The sequence below is a fragment of the Prionailurus bengalensis genome, chromosome B4, assembly GCF_016509475.1.
Source record: "Prionailurus bengalensis isolate Pbe53 chromosome B4, Fcat_Pben_1.1_paternal_pri, whole genome shotgun sequence".
Taxonomy (NCBI): Eukaryota; Metazoa; Chordata; class Mammalia; order Carnivora; family Felidae; genus Prionailurus; species Prionailurus bengalensis.
In genome coordinates, this window is record NC_057358.1 from 36,584,157 (window position 1) to 36,603,044 (window position 18,888).

An 18,888-nucleotide genomic window follows, 5' to 3' on the forward strand; every position below is an offset into this window, starting at 1 on the left:
CAGGGATAGGGGGACAAAATCAGTTAAAGTAACTCCAAATGTTTGACTAGATCATATTCCACTTTTTAAATAAAGCCAATTGTTAATGAATCAGAATTTAATTCCCTTGGAAATAATATTATATATGTAGTTTAGGTTTTCTTGCTAGCCCATAAAATTTAAGCTTAGTCATGATGCAAAAGCCTAAAACTAGTAGTTCTAGATGAGGTCTAAAAAAAGATGGTTACCAAAGAAAATACAATTAACCATCAAAAAGTAAAGAAAACTAGAAGCCTCTGGGTGGCTCACTTGGCTAAGCATCTTGATTTAAGCTCAGGTCATGATCTCACGTTTGTGGGATTGCACCTGTGTCAGACTCCACACTGGGCATGGAAGCTGCTTAAGATTTTCTCTCTCCTCCTCCCTTTGCCCCTCCCCCAAGTGCTCTCACACTCTCTCATTTGCTCTCTCTCAAAAAAAAAAGTAAAAAAATGAAGTTTCCTCCATTATAATTACTTATATAACTGGACTGATAATGTGTGTGTGTGTGTGTGTGTGTGTGTGTGTGTGTATACATGAATGAATGAAAGAATGAATGAATGAATAACAAAACTTGTCTCTGATTCTCTTGCTTTCTTAGAACAGTAGCAGTAGTAGTATCCTGGCTTTCTCTGTTTCATGTCTCTACCTACACAGAGTTCTAGGGTCTGAAATTAAAAGTCCAGGATCCAAAATTATCTACTGGTCTTCACACCAAACAACCTCTCAGCCATTATCATTCAATATTGATCTTAAAAATTAAAAGACCACACTTAAGAGTACAAAGTTCAACAAGAAGTCCCTTGTCTATGATAATCCTATATCCAAGGGTACATATTAACTGAGTAGGTTAGGGAGCATGTGCATGGCTCAGTCAATTGAGGGTCCAACATTGGCTCAGGTCATAATCTCGTGGTCCATGAGTTCGAGCTGACAGCTCAAAGCCTGGAGATTGCTTCACATTCTGTGTCTCCCTCTCTCTTTGCCTCTCCCACACTCATGCTCTGTCTCTCTCTCTGTAAAAAAAATTTTTTTTTAATTTAACTGAGTATGTTGAGTATTACTTCGCAGGACAGTTCAACCAAACCTCAAACTGAAACCTTATCACTGAAATTTCCAGCTACTACATAAGCCATGGAAAGATGCCTGTGCTAGCATCATCACAAAGGAAAAGACAACAGCTGCTCTTTGTTGGGAGTCTTAGTTTTCTGGGGCCAGAAGTATCTCTTTAATGAGTCTAGACTGACAGAATGGCTAACAGTCAGACATGTGACTGACACCTGTTGGCACCTGGCAAAAAGCAACCCACATGCCAGTTCCAAAGTGCCTGTCCTCTAAAGACAGCATCCCAGCACATGGGAAAAGCCTTTGGCCTCAGCAAGATCATCAAGTGAATAGCCTCTGAATCATCTAGTTCCCCTTCTAGAAGGTAAGCTCATTAATAAAAACTTGAACACAGAGAGGAGGGGGGAGGAGGAAGGAGAAAGAGAATAGAGAAAGGAAGGGAGGGAGGGACGAGGAGAAGAAAAAAAGAAAAAGACTTTGGAATTCTTAGGTACAACTCTATTACCACCAACATGCTTATGTGATACAGGACCAGTCATTTCATCTGTCTGCACCTCAGCTTCCTTATCCATATTTTTAAAATCTATATAAGAACCCTTTCCAAAAACAAAACAGTCATGAGACAGAAGGGGCAGCAAAAATTAACAAACGCAACTATTAAACAAATTACATTAAAATTTTTGGGACATCTTTCTTAGAAAAATAAGATCTACCTGACACATACCAAAAGAAGACCTATAAGGCTTGCAGAGTTCCTACAGGAATTCTCCACCCACAATATATGCCAGTTTGCTTTTTAATGTTTTTACTAAAGTAAAGAAAAAGAACTGATCATTGAATACAAATGAGGTAAGAGTAATGCCCACATTTCAAAGGAAATAAGGCCATTTCTGTCACAATAAAAATTTGTTTTGGGGGCACCTGAGTGGCTCAGTTGATTAAGCATATGACTTTGGCTCAGGTCATGATCTCACAGTTCATGAGTTCAAGCCCTGCAGCAGACTCTGTGCTGTTAGAATCCTCTGTCTCTCTTTCTGTCTCTCTCTCTGCCCCTTCCCTGCCAGCATGCACACACATGCACGCACTCCCTCTCTCTCTGCCCCTTCCCTGCTAGCATGCACACACATGCGCGCTCTCTCTCTCTCTCTCTCAAAAATTAATACACGTTAAAGCTGGGAGGAGGCAAGATGGAGGAACAGCATGGAAGTTGTTTTTGCATCTTGCGTCCATGAAATACAGCCAGATCAACACTAAACCATCCTGCACACCTAGAAAACTGATTTGAGGATTAACACAACAATCTACACAACCTGAACCACAGAACTCAGCAGGTACGCAGCACAGAGAGGTGAACTAGAGGAGAGAGAAGCCACGGAGGGCAGGGAGCTGTTTTTGCTTGCGGAGAGAGGACAGACAGGGGGAGAGTACCGGAAAAGCACCCCCTCCAAAAGCAGCCGGAGAGAAAGTGGAAAGTGGAAACAGCCACAGGGACTGAACTAAAAAGGGAGAAAGGAGAAAGGAGAGGGTTTAAATTCCACTAAGACTCTATAAACGGGGGTTGGGGGGGTGGGGCGCAGAGTCTGAAACTCCATAGCTCGATACCTCGCGGTGCTCTGGTGGGAAGGGCAAATCCCCAAGAGAGTGAGGTCTGGGGCTCCTTGGGCCACATGGGGAGAGGCAGTTCCCCTGCTGGAAGGACATTTGGTAGAGGCGGTGTGGCCCACCCACAGGCAAAGGTGCCAGCAGACCCCAGAGAACAACCACATTCACTGGTGCTGGAACAAGGTCATTAAGGGTGAAGCCTGGTGCCATATGTGTGTTGAGATTTTCCATAATCCCTGAAACGCTGCTGCTAAACGATCACGTGAACATTTTCTGGGGCGGGCTGGCACGCAACCACAGTCTCTGGGCATCGGCACCAGCACAGTCCTGTGAATATTCCTGGGTGCAACCGGCACCCAGCCATTGCTTGGTGAGACCCTACCCCAGAAGGTCTGAGGGGGACAAAGCCACAGTCCCTCAGAAGTGAGGGGTTAGGAAACACAGCTGAATGTGAGATAAAACTCAGGAGGGAGGTGCCACCTGGCAACCTGACAGCTTGATCACCAACAGTGTAAAAGCAGGGTGTGGACAGAAGCCAAAGACAAAGGACAAGTGCATGATTGCTGACCCGGGAAAACAGAGTTCCAATACTAGAGACTGGGTAGCTGGGTGACATTTTTCACCCCTCCCATGAATGCACATACACACCTACAAGCACCACAACAATCCACCCCAGTAAGCTAAGCAGTGCCATCTAGTGGAGAACGGAGCCGTTACACTAAGCCTGGCCCAACTGGGCCAACCTGGCACTTCAGGAACATCACAAGTCTCTCCGCCTGCTTAGTTTATGGACTATAAATTGCTTTACAGTTTGTCTTCTAGGGGAAAACAAAGTAAATTCAATCGTATTTCAGTCTGTTCCCTCGTCCATCTATTCAATTTTCTTTTTTTGTCCCTCTTTTTCATTTCTTTTCTTTTTCTTGAATATAGAAAGAGAAAAAGTTTATTTTTATTTTCAATTTTTATTAAAAATATTTTTTGTTAATTTTTTCTACTATATTTTATACTTTTAGTAAATTTTTCAAATTCCATTTTACTTCCATCATTTCATTTTATTCTATTACATTGTATTCATTTTTTCAAATTTTCAAAGGTTTTCCTTTTTTTCCTTTTTTTTTTCCTTTTTTTACCTTTTTTCTCTAATCTATCAAGCTCCTTTTCAACAACCAGACCAAAACGCACCTAGGATCTGGCATCATTTATTTGATTTGTGTGTGGTGTGTGTGTGTGTGTGTGTGTGTGTGTGTGTGTGTGTGTTGTTTTTAATTTTTTAATTTTAATTTTTTTTACCTTATTAATTCCTTTTCTCCCGTCAAAATGATCAAACAAAGGAATTCACCCCAAAAGAAAGAGCAGGAAGAAACGACAGCCAGGGACTTAAGGATACAAGGAAGATGGATACAAGGAAGATGACTGAACCAGAATTTAGAATCACAATAATAAAAATACTAGATGGGGTCGAAAATAGATTAGAATCCCTCTCTGTGGAGATAAAAGAAGTAAAAGCTAGTCAGGATGAAATAAAAAAAAATGCTATAACTGAGCTGCAATCTTGAATGGATGCCACAGCAGCAAGGATGGATGAGGCAGAACAGCAAATCAGTGATATAAAGGACAAAATTATGGAGAATAATGAAGAAGAAAAAAAAGAGGGAGACTGAGTCAAAAGAGCACAATTTAAGAATTACAGAAATCAGTGACTCTTTAAAAAGGAAGAACATCAGAATCATAGGGGTCCCAGAAGATGAAGAGAGAGAAAAAGTGATAGAAGGGTTATATGAGCAAATCACAGCAGAAAACTTTCCTAACCTGGGGAAAGAAAGACACAGACATCAAAATCCAGGAAGCACAGAGGACTCTCATTAGATTAAAAAAAAACCTGACCATCAACAAGGCATATCGTAGTCAAATTCACAAAATACTCAGGCAAGGAAAGAATCATGAAAGCAGCAAGGGAAAAACAGTCCTTAACATACAAGGGAAGACAGGTAAGGTTTGCAGCAGACCTATCCACAGAATCTTCGCAGGCCAGAAAGGAGTGGCAAGATATATTCAATGTGCTGAATCAGAAAAATATGCAGCCAAGAATTCTTTATCCAGCATAGCTGTCATTCAAAATAGGAGAGATTAAAAGTTTCCCAACAAAAATTAAAGAAGTTTGTGACCATTAAACCAGCCCTGCAAGAAATTTCAAGGACTCCTCTCTGAGGGGAGAAAAGACAAAAAAAAAAAAAAAAAAGATCAAAGCAACAGCAAAGACTAGAAAGGACCAGAGAACACCACCAAAAACTCCAACTCTACAAGAAACATAATGGCAATAAATTCATATGTTTCAGTACTTGCTCTAAACATCAATGGACTAAATGCTCCAATCAAAAGACATAGGATAACAGAATGGACAAGAAAACAAGATCCATCTATATGCTGTTTACAAGCAACCCACTTGAGACCTAAAGACACCTCCGACTGAAAGTAAGAGGATGGAGAATCATCTGTCATGTTAATGGTCAACAAAAGAAAGGTGGAGTAGCCATACTTATATCAGACAAGCTAGACTTTAAAATAAAGACTGTAACAAGAGATGAAGAAGGGCATTATATCACAATTAAGGGATCTATCCATCAAGAAGACCTAACAATTGTAAACATTTGTGCTGCAAATGTGGAGGCACCCAAATATATAAACCAGTTAATCACAAACATAAAGAAACTACTTGATAATACCATAATAGTAGGGAACTTCAACACCTTACAGCAATGAACAGATCATCTAAACAGAAAATCCACAGGGAAACAATGGCTTTGAATAACACACTGGAACAGATGGACTTAACAGATATATTCAGAACATTTCATCCTAAAGCAGCATTCTTCTCCAGTGAACATGAAATATTCTCCAGAATAGATCACATACTGGGACACAAATCAGCATTCAACAAGTACAAAAAGATCAAGACAACATCATGCATATTTTCAGACCACAATGCTGTGAAATTTGAAATCAACCACAAGAAAAAATTTGGAAAGATAACAAATACTTGGAGGCTAAAGAACATCCTACTAAAGAATGAATGGGCTGACCAAGAAGTTAAAGAGGAAATTAAAAAGTACATGGAAGTCAATGAAAATGATAACACCACAGCCCAAAACCTCTGGGACACAGCAAAGGCAGTCATAAGAAGGAAGTATATAGCAATCCAGGCCTTCCTAAAGAAGGAAGAAAGGTCTCAGATACACAACCTAACCTTACACCTTAAAGAGCTAGAAAAATAGCAAATAAAACCCAAAAGCAGCACAATCTGGGAAATAATAAAGATTAGAGCAGAAATCAATGCGATCAAAACTAAAAAAAAAAAATAATAGAAAAGATCAATGAAATCAGAAGCTGGTTCTTTGAAAGAATTAACAAAAATTGATAAACCACTAGCCACTTTGATCCAAAAAAAAAAGGAAAGGACCCAAATAAATAAAATCAAGAATGAAAGAGGAGAGATCACAAGCAACAGAAATACAAACAGTAATAAGAGAATATTATGAGCAATTATATGCCAATAAAATGGGCAATCTGGAAGAAATGGACAAATTCTTAGAAACAAAAACTACCAAAATTGAAACAGGAAGAAATAGAAAATTTGAACCGACCCGTAACCAGGAAAGAAATCAAATTAGTAATCAAAAATCTCCCAAAAACCAAGAGTCCATGGCCAGATGGTTTTCCAGGGGAATTCTACCAAATATTTAAAGAAGAGTTAACACCTATTCTCTTCAAGCTGTTCCAAAAAATAGAAATGGAAGGAAAACTTCCAAACTCTATGAAGCCAGCATTACCTTGATTCCAAAACCAGACAGGACCCCACTAAAAAGGACAACTATAGACCAATTTTCCTGATGAACATGGATGCAAAAATCCTCAACAAGCTATTAGTCAACCAGCTCCAAAAATACATAAAAAAAATTATTCACCAAGACCAAGTGCGATTTATACCTAGGATGCAGGGCTGGTTCAATATCCGCAAAACAATCAATGTGATGCATCACATCAATAAAGAAAGGACAAGAACCACGTGATCCTCTCAACAGATGCAGAGAAAGCATTTGACAAATTACAGCATCCTTTCTTGATAAAAACACTCAAGAAAGTAGGGATACAAGGAACATACCTCAAGATCATAAAAGCCATATATGAAAGACCTATCAAAAAAAACACCAGCATTCTTCACAGAGCTAGAATAAACAATCCTAAAATTTGTATGGAACCAGAAAAGGCCCCGAAAAGCCAAAGCAATCTTGAAAAAGAAAACCAAAGCAAGAGACATAACAATCCCAGACTTCAAGCTGTATTACAAAGCTGTAATCATCAAGACAGTATGGTACTGGCACAAAAACAGACACTCATATCAATGGAACAGAATAGAGAACCCAGAAACGGACCCACAAACATATGACCTACTAATCTTTGACAAAGAAGGAAGGAATATCCAATGGGATAAAGACAGTCTCTTCAGCAAGTGGTGCTGGGAAAACTGGACAGCGACATGCAGAAAAATGAACCTGGACCACTTTCTTACACCATTCACAAAAACAAACTCAAAATGGATGAAAGACCTAAATGCAAGACAGGAAGCCATCAAAATCCTCATGGAGAAAGCAGGCAAAAATCTCTTTGATCTTGGCCACAGCAACTTCTTACTCAACACGTCTCCGGAGGCAAAGGAAACAAAAGCAAAAATGAACTACAGGGACCTCATCAAAATAAAAATCTTCTGCACAATGAAGGAAACAATTGGCAAAACTAAGAGGCAACCAGCAGAATGGGAGAAGATATCTGCACATGACATATCAGATAAAAGGTTAGTATCCAAAATCTATAGAGAACTTATCAAACTCAACACCCAAAAATCAAATAATCCAGTGAAGAAATGGGCAAAAGACATGCAAAGACACTTCTCCAAAGAAGTGTCCAGATGGCCAACTGACACATGAAAAAATGCTCAACATCACAGAAATACAAATCAAAACCACAATGAGATACCACCTCATACCTGTCAGAATGGCTAACATGAACAACTCAGGCAATAATAGATGATGGGGAGGATGCACAGAGACAGGATCTCCTTTGCACTGCTGTTGGGAATGCACACTGGTGCAGCCACTCTGGAAAACAGTATGAAGGTTCCTCAAAAAATTAAAAATAGAACTACCCTATGACCCAGCAGTTGCACTACTAGGGATTTATCCATGGGATACAGGTGTGTTGTTTCAAAGGGACACACACACCCCAATGTTTATAGCAGCACTATCAACTATAGCCAAAGTATGGAAAGAGCTCAAATGTCCATTGATGGATAAATGGATAAATTTACACACACACACACACACACACACACACACACACACACACACACACACATATATACACACACACACACACAATGGAGTATTACTCGGCATTCAAAAAGAATGAAACCTTGCCATTTGCAACTACGTGGATGGAACTAGAGGGCATTATGATAAGTGAAATTAGTCAGAGAGGGACAAATATACAACTTCACTCATGTGAAGACTTTCAGATACAAAACAGATGAACATAAGGGAAGGGATGCAAAAATAATAGAAAAACAGGGAGGGAGATAAAACATAAGAGACTCTTAAACACGGAGAATAAACAGAGGGTTACTGGAGGGGTTGTGGGAGGGGGGATGGGCTAAATGGGTATGGAGCATTAAGGAATCTACTCCTGAAATCATTGTTGCACTATATGCTAACTTGGATGTAAATTTAAAAAATTAATTAAATTAAAAAAAAGAGAAATTCCCAAAGAACATGCCACCAAAGTTACAGACTCACACTAAATTGCTCTCAGACATTGTTTGTTTTATTCTCCACATAATTTTGTTAGAGTGATCATTTAGTAAAACCAAATTAAGCAGACAGAAATAAAAGTTTGTATACATAATTTTGAAAGTGGCTAAATATAGTCTTCTCTAATTTGAGATTATCAATTTAAGAAGTATTTTGCTAAATAAAAAACAATTTCTAAAACCAAAAGAAAGAAAGAAAGAAAGAAAGAAAGAAAGAAAGAAAGAAAGAAAGAAAGAAAGAAAGAAAAAAGAAAGAAAGACACGTTAAAAAAATTTGTTTAAGGTCAAAATCTATCACTCTTTAAAGTAGTTGTCTGATTGAGGGCAAAAATCTCTTGTATAATGCCCTTTCCAAAAGTGAGGGACAAGGTCTGTTCCAGGCATTCAGGTGGGGATGAAGGAAGAGAAGAGACAAAGAAAGAGAGGACTAAAACGAAGGTAACAAAGGACTGAGAGCTGTGTGCACATATCTGAAGACATCAGCATAGTAGAATAATTTGTAACTGCTTTAACTGGTATCCTTGAAGTACTGCCTTATTTAAAAGAACCAAAATTGTCATAACAATTTAATCACCCCTGATTTGAGGCACTAAGTAAAACAGTGAGGAAGTTAATTTTTGATTCATAAAGTATTAGGTAGAGAAAGACAGCTCAACCTTGGTCAAGGTCCCTAACCTGTGTCTGTCTTAACACTTCCAATGCTTGTTTAACTTCTCAAAACTTTAAATCTTTTCAAAATGGTTGCTTCTACTATAGAAACATTTTTAAAAGAAAAAGAGGAGGAAATAAGTTTGTAAATAACTGTAACAGTTTGAAATCTTTGGGTGTTAAATTACAGAAAATCTTGTTTCAAAATAGCTTAAACTTTTTCTAATTTTTTTAAGTTTATTTCGAGAGAGAGTATGTAAACAAGGAAGGGGCAGAGAGAGGGAGAGACAGAATCCAAAGCTGTTAGCTCAGAGCCTGACACAGGGCTCGAACTCATGAACCATGAGATCATGACCTGAGCTGAGATCAAGAAGAGTTGGATGCTTAGCCAATTGAGCCACCCAGAGTAAAACCCCAAAATAGCTTAAAATTTATGAAAATACACTCTCTCACAAAACATAAGTCTAGTTTCAGAAATACTCCTAAAGTGAGTTCAGGAATATTACTGAACTGAAGATGGCAGAAACAAATGAAAAGATATAATATGCTCACGGCTGAAAGAATATTGTTAAAATGTCCGTGCTATCCAAAGCAATCTATATTCAATGCAATCCCTATCAAAATACCAATATATTTTGCACAAAACTAGAATAATCCTAAATTTTGTAAGAAGCCACAAAAGACCCTCAATAGCAAAAGCAATCTTGAAAAAGAAATACAAAGAGAGGTATCACAATCCCAGATTTTAAACTCTACTTCAAAGCTAATCAAACCAGTATGGCACAGAAACAAAAACAGACACATAGGTCAATGAAACAAGATAAAGATCCATGAAATAAACCCACACTTGTACAATCTACAACAAAGGAGGCAAGAATACAAATAGGGAAAAGACAGTCTCTTCAGTAAATGATGTTGAGAACACTAAAGAGCTACACAAAAAAAGAGTAAAACCACTTTCTTTCGCCATATTAAAAAAAAAAAAAACTCAAAATGGATTAAAAACCTAATGGTCTGACCTGAAACCATAAAATTCCTAAAAGAAAATATAAACCATAAGTATTCTGACATCAGTTTTAGCAGTATTTTTTTTTTTCTGGATATTTCTCCTCAAGTAAGGAAAACAAAAACAAAAATAAACTATTGGGACTATATCAAATCAAACAGCTTTACACGGCAAAGGAAACCATCAACAAAATGAAAGGCAACCTACTGAATAGGAGAAGATACATGCAAAAGATATATCTGATAAGGGGTTACTATCCAAAACATATAAAAAATTCATACAACTCAACAGCAACAACAAAATGATCAAAGGGGCACCTGGGTGGCTCAGTCAGTTAAGCCTCCGACTTCGGCTCAGGTCATGATCTTGCAGTTGGTGAGTTTGAGCCCCGCGTTGGGCTCTGTGCTAACAGCTCAGAGCCTGGAAAATACTTCGGATTCTGTGTCTCCCTCTCTCTGTCTGCCCCTCCCCCGCTTGTGCTTTGTCTCTCAAAAATAAATAAACGTTAAAAAAAAATGATTAGAAAATGGGCAGAGGATGGAATAGACATGTTTCCAAAGAAGACACAAAGACGGCCAACTGACAAAAGATGCTTAATACCATGAATCGTCCAGGAAATGCAAATCAAAACCACAGTGAGATATAACCTCCCATCAGTCATAATGGCTAGTATCAAGAAAGACAAGATATAACAAGTGTTGGTGAAGACATGGAGAAAAGAGAACCCTAGTGCACTACTGGTGGGAAAGTAAACTGGTGCAGCCACCAAGGAAAACAGTATGAAGGTTGCTCAAAAAAATTAAAAATAGAAATACCATAAGATATCTATTTCTGGGTATTCACCCAAAGAAAGCAAAAAAAAAAATTCAGAAAGATATATGCACCCCTATGTTTGATGATGCATTATTTACAGTAGCCACAATATGGGAACAACCTAAGATGGATGAATATGATGTTGTATATATATTTATAATGGAATATCACTCATTCATAAAAAAGAATGAAATCTTGCCATCTGGGACAACTGGATAGACCTAGATGGTACTATGCTAAGTGAAATAAGTCAAATAGAAAAAGACAAATACCATAACAAAAAAACAAAACAAATACCAAAAACACAACAAACAAAAAAAGAAACAGACACATAAATAAGAGAACAGACTGGTAGTTGTTAGAAGCAGGGGCAGGGATGGGGGGAGGAGGAATGGGAGAAATAGGTAAAAGTGAAAAAGAGGTACAAACTTCCAGCATAAAAGAATTAAGTCATGGGGATGAAAATCACAGCATAGAGAATACAGTCAGTAATATTATGATAACTTTGGTGACAGTAACTACACCTATTGTGGTGAGCATTTCATAATGTATATATAAACATCAAATCATTATGCTGTCTACCTGAAACTAATATAATATTGTATGTCAACTCTACTTCAATTAAAATATATACACACACAAAGAAAAACTAATTCATAGATACAGAGAACAGATTAAGTGGTTGCCAGAGTTATGGGTTGAGGATGGGTGAAGATTGTCAAAAGGTATAAACTTTCTGGGGATGTCATGTACATGAGTATAGTTAACAATACTGTAGGGTATATTTGAAAGCTGCTAAGAGAATAGATCCTAAAAGTTCTCATTACATGAAAAAAAAATTCTAACTTTTTGCAAATGTTAACCACAGTTATTGTGATTATTTTGCAATCTATACAAATATTGAATCATTATGTTGTATACCTGAAATTAATATAATGTCATATGCCAACTAGACCTCAATAAAAACAATTTCTTTAATTAAAAAAAAATTTTAAACAATTATTGCAGAAGTCTGAAAAGATAGTAAACCAGAAATCTGAAAAGATATTAAATCAGAGTTCTATCACTCTACAATTACTCTTCTCTCAATATTTTAAACATTATGTCAAGATAAGCCTCTCCATTATAAATCTAAATATAAACTCTAATATAATCACTTTAGAAAAGAAATTCTCAATTACAATCAGGGTTTCTAAGGCTAATCTAAATTGATCTACTTACATAAGGACAGGTAAAGCTCTAGGGCTTTTTAATTATTATGTTTTTTTCTCCCTTAAATTGAGCTATAAAGGCTATCCAAAATCACTAGGTGAAAACTTTTTTAAATGTCAACTTGGCTAGCCTAAAGTGCTTAGTTACTTAACCAAACACTAATTTGGATGTTGCTATGAAAGTTACAATTCATCTTCTAAAAATAATAATAATCAATGAATGAATCAATCTTCTAATCCATTTAAGCAAAGGAGATTATCCCAGATAATGAATAGGCATAACTGAATCCTTTGGAAGGCTCCTAAAAACAGGGCTGAGGTTTTCCTAAGAGAGAAAAAAAATTCTACCTGTGGACTTGGCTGAATTTTTGCCCATGCCATGGGATTTCTATCTTGATGCTGATGTTCTCTTCCTGTCACCTTGCCATCCAGATTTCAGACTTCCTTTGCCAAGTCCCACACAATCATGCAAAACAACTCCTTGCAATAAATCTTTTAAATCTCCTTGTATAAACGATATATAGATATATATAGATATACAGATATATAGATATATATAAATGAGATTATATATCTCTCTATATATCATTTATACAAGGAGATTTAAAAGAGGAGTTGTTTATATAGATATACAGATATATATATATACCCTACTAGTTCTGCCTCTGGTTGAACTCCCAATTTATATACACCACAGTTTAGAATATTAATTTAGAAGCAGTATCTCTTACACTTAATTGGGAAGATATTTTGTATGTCCAAATATATGGGTGGCCTTACATAATCCTTTTAAAAACTGCAGTAGGTCAACAGAACAACAGTGGTACAACACTGAATCATCCTCTACAGGAGCTACTATTGTTCTACAAGAGCAATGTAGGGGACTATTCATTTTTATCTAGGTCACAAAGAAAAGGCCTAGGAATTCTTTATGATTTAATCTAAACCTTTTAACATTGGAGATTTTTACATAAATACTAGGAAATTTGCAAAGAACACTAGGAATTTTCTCTAGTTCAATGATCATAACAGTCCACTTTTTTTTTTTTTTTTTTTTGCATTTAGAAGGTTGCTGAACACCCTTTAGAAATGAATTCTATATCCTGAATTATGTGTGGAACTACCATCACATTAAGGGGCCACAACTTAAAGGGCATGTCAGCATTGGAACAACCACATACAAGATGGGCTAGAAACAAAGACAAAGACACTCATAATCAACAATATCTGAATCTTACCACAGAGAACACATACTTTATCCTCAAAACAATGTCCCAAGATGTACAGTTCAACTGACCTATACTGGCTGTTCTTTAATTCTGATCAAGCAAAATTCCCAGCAAGCCTCAGCAGTAGCAAAAGCAGCAGTAGCAATTCAGTTTATTACAGAACTGTAGCCTTACATAACACTCACTTTCCCAGGAAGTCCCAAACAAACCCCCCTGACGGTGCAGGGACAGAAACCTGGCGTGGAAGGTACAAATTGCGGGAGACTGGCTTTCTGAGAAACAGCATGGCCAAGAGGGAACACACATAAAAAACACACAGAGACCAAAATCCCAATGGATTAGGACCATGATAAGACAAATCAAAAGAAAGGTGAAGAAATTCAAATGATAAATTATGGGGAGACAGACACCCACATATAGGAAATAGTGGAATGGCAACACAAGAAGCAAATGGTTAGTAAGAAACACAGCAGCCACACACATGCATCTCTGTACTAAATATGGGAACAAAAGGCATAAATAATATAATCCTGACTCTCTTTGACTATTATTCAAATCTTAAACTGTATTACTGAACAAGAAATTATAAAGCCCGTAACAAAAAGTGAGTTTTAAAAACTTCCTTTTTTTGGTAGCCAAGAAACCTTGTGTCAAATCCTAAAACAAAATTACAGTGCTACCTGGCGAGAGGATAAAACTGTAGTGCTTTTCAACCTTTTAAGTTACATTCTGTGGAAAGCACAGATCATTCACAAGTTTCTCAAAATGTGAGAAATACGGTGGATAATGAAAGCTATTTGTTGTGCTTTGAGTCTGAAATATAAATTTAATCCTATTTCTTACTCTCTTTCAAGTCACACCCATCTCCAAACATCAGCATTAGATCCAAAAATGAATCAAAGTTTCTCCAAGCAAGCTGTCTGAAATAACAAGCAATAATTTCAATGTAGATATCTAATACAAGAAAGCAAACGGAAAAATGAAACTTTATCAAGGAATTTCTTTTCTGAAATACTAAAATATTTAGTGGGAAGTCACTAATCCATCAAAAGTATTGTATTTTAAAACCTATGCAGTACTGCTGCTGATTTCAGGCCAACACAGAGCAGGGAGGCATGTATCCATGTGAGTATGTAAATGTGTGTGTGTCCTGGGGGGGAAAGTGCAGTGCAAACATGAAAAAAGGCACATAATCTCATCTTGAGACTCTAGTAATTTCTTAATTCTGACCTGAAGAATTCTATCCATTCATCTTATCCAGAACCAGAAATACAAATAGAATTAATATCAAAGTAAAAGGAATCTAGCGAGTATGCAACCAGCTATGTTATTAACACTTTCAGTACAGTGAAGAAAAATTGTGAGGATTAAACTTTATTGTTTTGGTTTCTTGAAACTCAAAATTCTATGGGTACAGAATAGGAGAAAAATTAATTCTAGGGGAGTATTAAGTCTACCAGTCACCCATAAATTTTAAACTTAATACAATTTATGAAAGTTGTCTCAGATTTCCCAACCTTCAAGAACATGAAAATAAAATATTCCTAGAAATCAGCTCCAAGAAGCTACAGAGGTTAGTGACTTCACTCTGTCACTGTCATCTCTATTTAAAAGAACATGGATGGTTAATGAAGTTCTACTAGAAGAACTGCTTCTATGTACGTGTAAATTTATGTTAAATACATGCTGTAAAAGAAGAGGTCAAAAAACAAATACATAATCTTTAGTATAAAACACTCTAATTAGAGGGAGAAATAAAAGAGCTGTCTAGCTAGATCTATAAGCACAGCTCATTTTAAAGAATTCATCTACTTTACTATGTAGATAAAGTAATTAAAAAGCAAGTAGCTATTTGTACTCTACTGATTAGCCAGTAGAAAACTTCAATTTCTCTATCAATGAATACTTCCTCACTTTCCAATTAATGATGCTGATGTCCGGAGCTTCCTAATATATTTCCATCCTATGTCACCTTTTAGATGTTGCAGCAATGAATTTACAATGACTTATAATAAAAAGCAGATTAAAAAAATAACATAAGCACTCAAGAACCTAAATTCCAAGAGGCAGATACACTGAAAAAGTACACCCCCAAAAGTATACAGTTTTAAAAACATACTTTAATCTTTCTAACATAGAGAGTCCACCATTCAGCTTCCCTTTCCTTACCTTTCCAACTCTGCAATCTTCTTATCTTTGTCATTCTTCTCATTTTCCACTTCTTTCAAGATTTCCAAGAGGCGGTCAACTTCTGCCTGGGCCTTGCTAGATTCATCTTTGTACCTGGAAGTCTCTCTCTCCAATTGCTGTATTCGGTCATTCATCTCTGGACTGGCTCTGGCTTCCAATGTTGCCTCATGTGCCTACAAAGAAAAGTGTTCAAATTCCATGATTCACATATAGTGGCAGTGAACACTACAGTTCCAAAGCACTATCTACATTTCAAATTATTTATTTTTTAATGTTTATTTTTCAGAGACAGAGCGTGAGCCGGGGAGGGGCAGAGGGAGAGGGAGACACAGAATCTGAAGCAGGCTCCAGGCTCTGAGCTGTCAGAGCCCAACACGGGGTCTCAAACTCATGAACTGGGAGGTCATGACCTGAGTCAGAGTCAGACACTTAACTGACTGAGCCACCCAGGAACCCCTACATTCCAATTTAAACATAGCATTATCAAATATCTAATAGCTCATCTTCAATTTATAAAGTTTTTCTCTGCTTAAATATTATATAAATAAAGTATTAGTAATAAGTTGAGAAATAATTATCATGAATTTCAAACAGGTTTGGGTTTATATGTACTACTGTACATCTCTGAATATTTATTAGGCCAAAAATCATCATAAGACAAGAGATTTTTCTGAGTCTAGTGATGCAAACAAGGCATTAGACTACTATTGACCTCTCCAAGATAATTTCTCCAATCTCTCAAAAAGGGATCACCAGAGATCCACTGCTGATGTTACTATAACCACTGCCAATGCTGAGATCAAATTCGCACTTGACCCTTACTTTCCTTCCCTTTTCCTATATACTGCTTTATCAAACATGTATGAATCACATACAGCATACAGAATCACATAGATTCTGCAGATGAAATACTTCCATGAAAATGAAGTTAGGTTAAGAAAATGGCTATCCACACATAGGTACCTTCCTAAGGCAAGAATTCAGGGTTTTACAAAGTAACATGGAACAAGCAAAGTTAGAAGTCAACGATCACCTTCAGAACCAAGAAGAAAACTTTTATTCAGAATCCTGTTGCAAATGCCAACTAATAACTCCAATGCATTTTGGAATGCAAAGCAATTTCAATAATTAAAAACTAATTATCAAGTCTTCAATTTTCCTTCTGAATATGTATAATGTATTTAATGAAAAGGTCATGGTGAAGATGTTTCATTTTCCCTTATTTAACAGACAATAGAATATACTCAGTTCTTTAAAAAGGTTTGAAAAAATACTAAAGGAGTAAATATATGTTGTTAAGAAATAATCTGGAAAGTTCTGAAAACTAACTTGAGAAATGTTTCCACAAATTGGGCTAAATGCTTTGTCAAAGCAAAAGCTGTACTTCTAAGATTAAAATCCTGACAACAATTTTTGTTTCAGGTGTAACCAGTTTTAAAAATCCAGTTACTAACAGTGGCCTTTAAAAAAGAGTCCACTAGGGGCGCCTGGGTGGCGCAGTCGGTTAAGCGTCCGACTTCAGCCAGGTCACGATCTCGCGGTCCGTGAGTTCGAGCCCCGCGTCAGGCTCTGGGCTGATGGCTCAGAGGCTGGAGCCTGTTTCCGATTCTGTGTCTCCCTCTCTCTCTGCCCCTCCCCTACTCATGCTCTGTCTCTCTCTGTCCCAAAAATAAATAAACGTTGAAAAAATAAATAAATAAATAAATAAAAAAGAGTCCACTGGAGTACTTGGGTGGCTCAGTCAGTTAAGTGTCCGACTTTGGCTCAGGTCATGATCTCACCGTTCATGAGTTTGAGCCCCATGTCGGGCTCTGTGCTGACAGTTTGGAGCCCTGGAACCTGCTTCAGATTCTGTCTCTGTCACTCTCTGCTCCTCCCTTGCTTGTGTTCTTTCTCAAAAATAAACACTAAAAAAAAAAAACCAAAAATGTTCACTGGAAGATGTATTTTAATGTGTTAGCAAAATTCTACCTTAAACTGGTGGTGTTAAAAGCCACAAGATAAAATCTAGCATAAAGATAGGTAGGGCGCCTGGGTGGCTCAGTTGGTTAGGTATCTAGCTCTTGATTTCAGCTCAGGTCATGATCTCACCGTTTGTGGGAATGAGCCCCTTGTGGGGCTTGGCACTGACAGCACAGAGCTTGCTTGGGATTCTCTCTCTCCCTCTCTCCCCGTCCCCTGTTCACGCTGTGGTCTCTCTCAAAATAAATAAGCATTTATAAATAAATAAACAAATAAATAAAATGAAAAGAAAGGAGGAAAGAGAGGCAACTCTGAATCAATTAATCATTAAGAATAAAACAAGGCAATGGGGACACCTGAGTGGCTCAGTCAGTTGAGTGTCTGACTTGGGCTCAGGTCATGATCTCACTGTTGACAAGTTCGAGCCGCCTGTCAGGCTCTGTGCTGACAGCTCAGAGCCTGGAGCCTGCTTCGGATTCTGTGTCTCCCTCTCTCTGCCCCTCCCCCACTCATGCTAGGTCTCTCTTGTCTCAAAAATAAACAAACAAAAAAAAAAGAAGAAGAAAACAAGGCAAAAGCAGCAGAAATGCAAACACATCTCAAAGCCTGGGATGGGGGGGGGGAGGAATTTTGATCTCAGAAACTTTTCCACTTTGTATTCACTCCAAATCTATACTTTCTATGCTTTAGAAAGGAGTCATTTTAGAAAGTCTATAGAATTCCTACTTGAGGAAGGGAGAGAGAAGGTCTTGTGCATTCACTTTTTTTTAGAGTAGTAAAAAAACCTCTCATACAAAATACAGAAAAAAACATCTACCTAGGCTTTATGGCACTACTCTGTCATGTCACTTACTGGTCTGAATGGGTGGCTTAAAACTATTTTCAGGACCGAAAAGGAAGAAGAGTCAGGAAGAAAAGAAGAGAAAAAGGTAGAATGAAATGGTATAAGAATAGAACAAGCAAGAGAAAAAAAAGGTAAAAGGTTAAAAAGTATAATTAAAAAAATTAACAATAAAAAAATTCTCTAGGAAGAGAGATTTCTTCCCAGAGGAGAAAAAAAAAGAAGTTAGCACTTTTTACAATTCTGATAATTCAGAAGTTGAATTTCAAGACTGTTCTTAATAATTTTAAGGTCATTATCTCATGCTGAAGACATAAAATACCCAAATTCATATCTAGGATATAAATTCCTAAGCTAGAAGTAAAAAATGTCTTGAATTTATCATTATCTCAAGATTAGTTCCCTTCTACTACAAACAAAATAGAGAAATTTCTTTGAAAATT

The 18,888-nt window shown here is 37.1% G+C and overlaps 1 protein-coding gene across 14 annotated transcripts in view; it reads right to left on the minus strand.

Moving 5' to 3' along the window:
* Window positions 1-18,888, minus strand: part of ERC1 (ELKS/RAB6-interacting/CAST family member 1) — a 518,359-nt gene that overhangs the window by 309,351 nt on the left and 190,120 nt on the right. For all 14 annotated transcript variants that reach the window (XM_043565007.1, XM_043565004.1, XM_043565003.1 and 11 more), the window contains one exon: window positions 15,622-15,815. In XM_043565007.1, coding sequence (XP_043420942.1) covers window positions 15,622-15,815 — 194 coding nt within the window. The remainder of the gene's footprint in view (window positions 1-15,621; window positions 15,816-18,888) is intronic.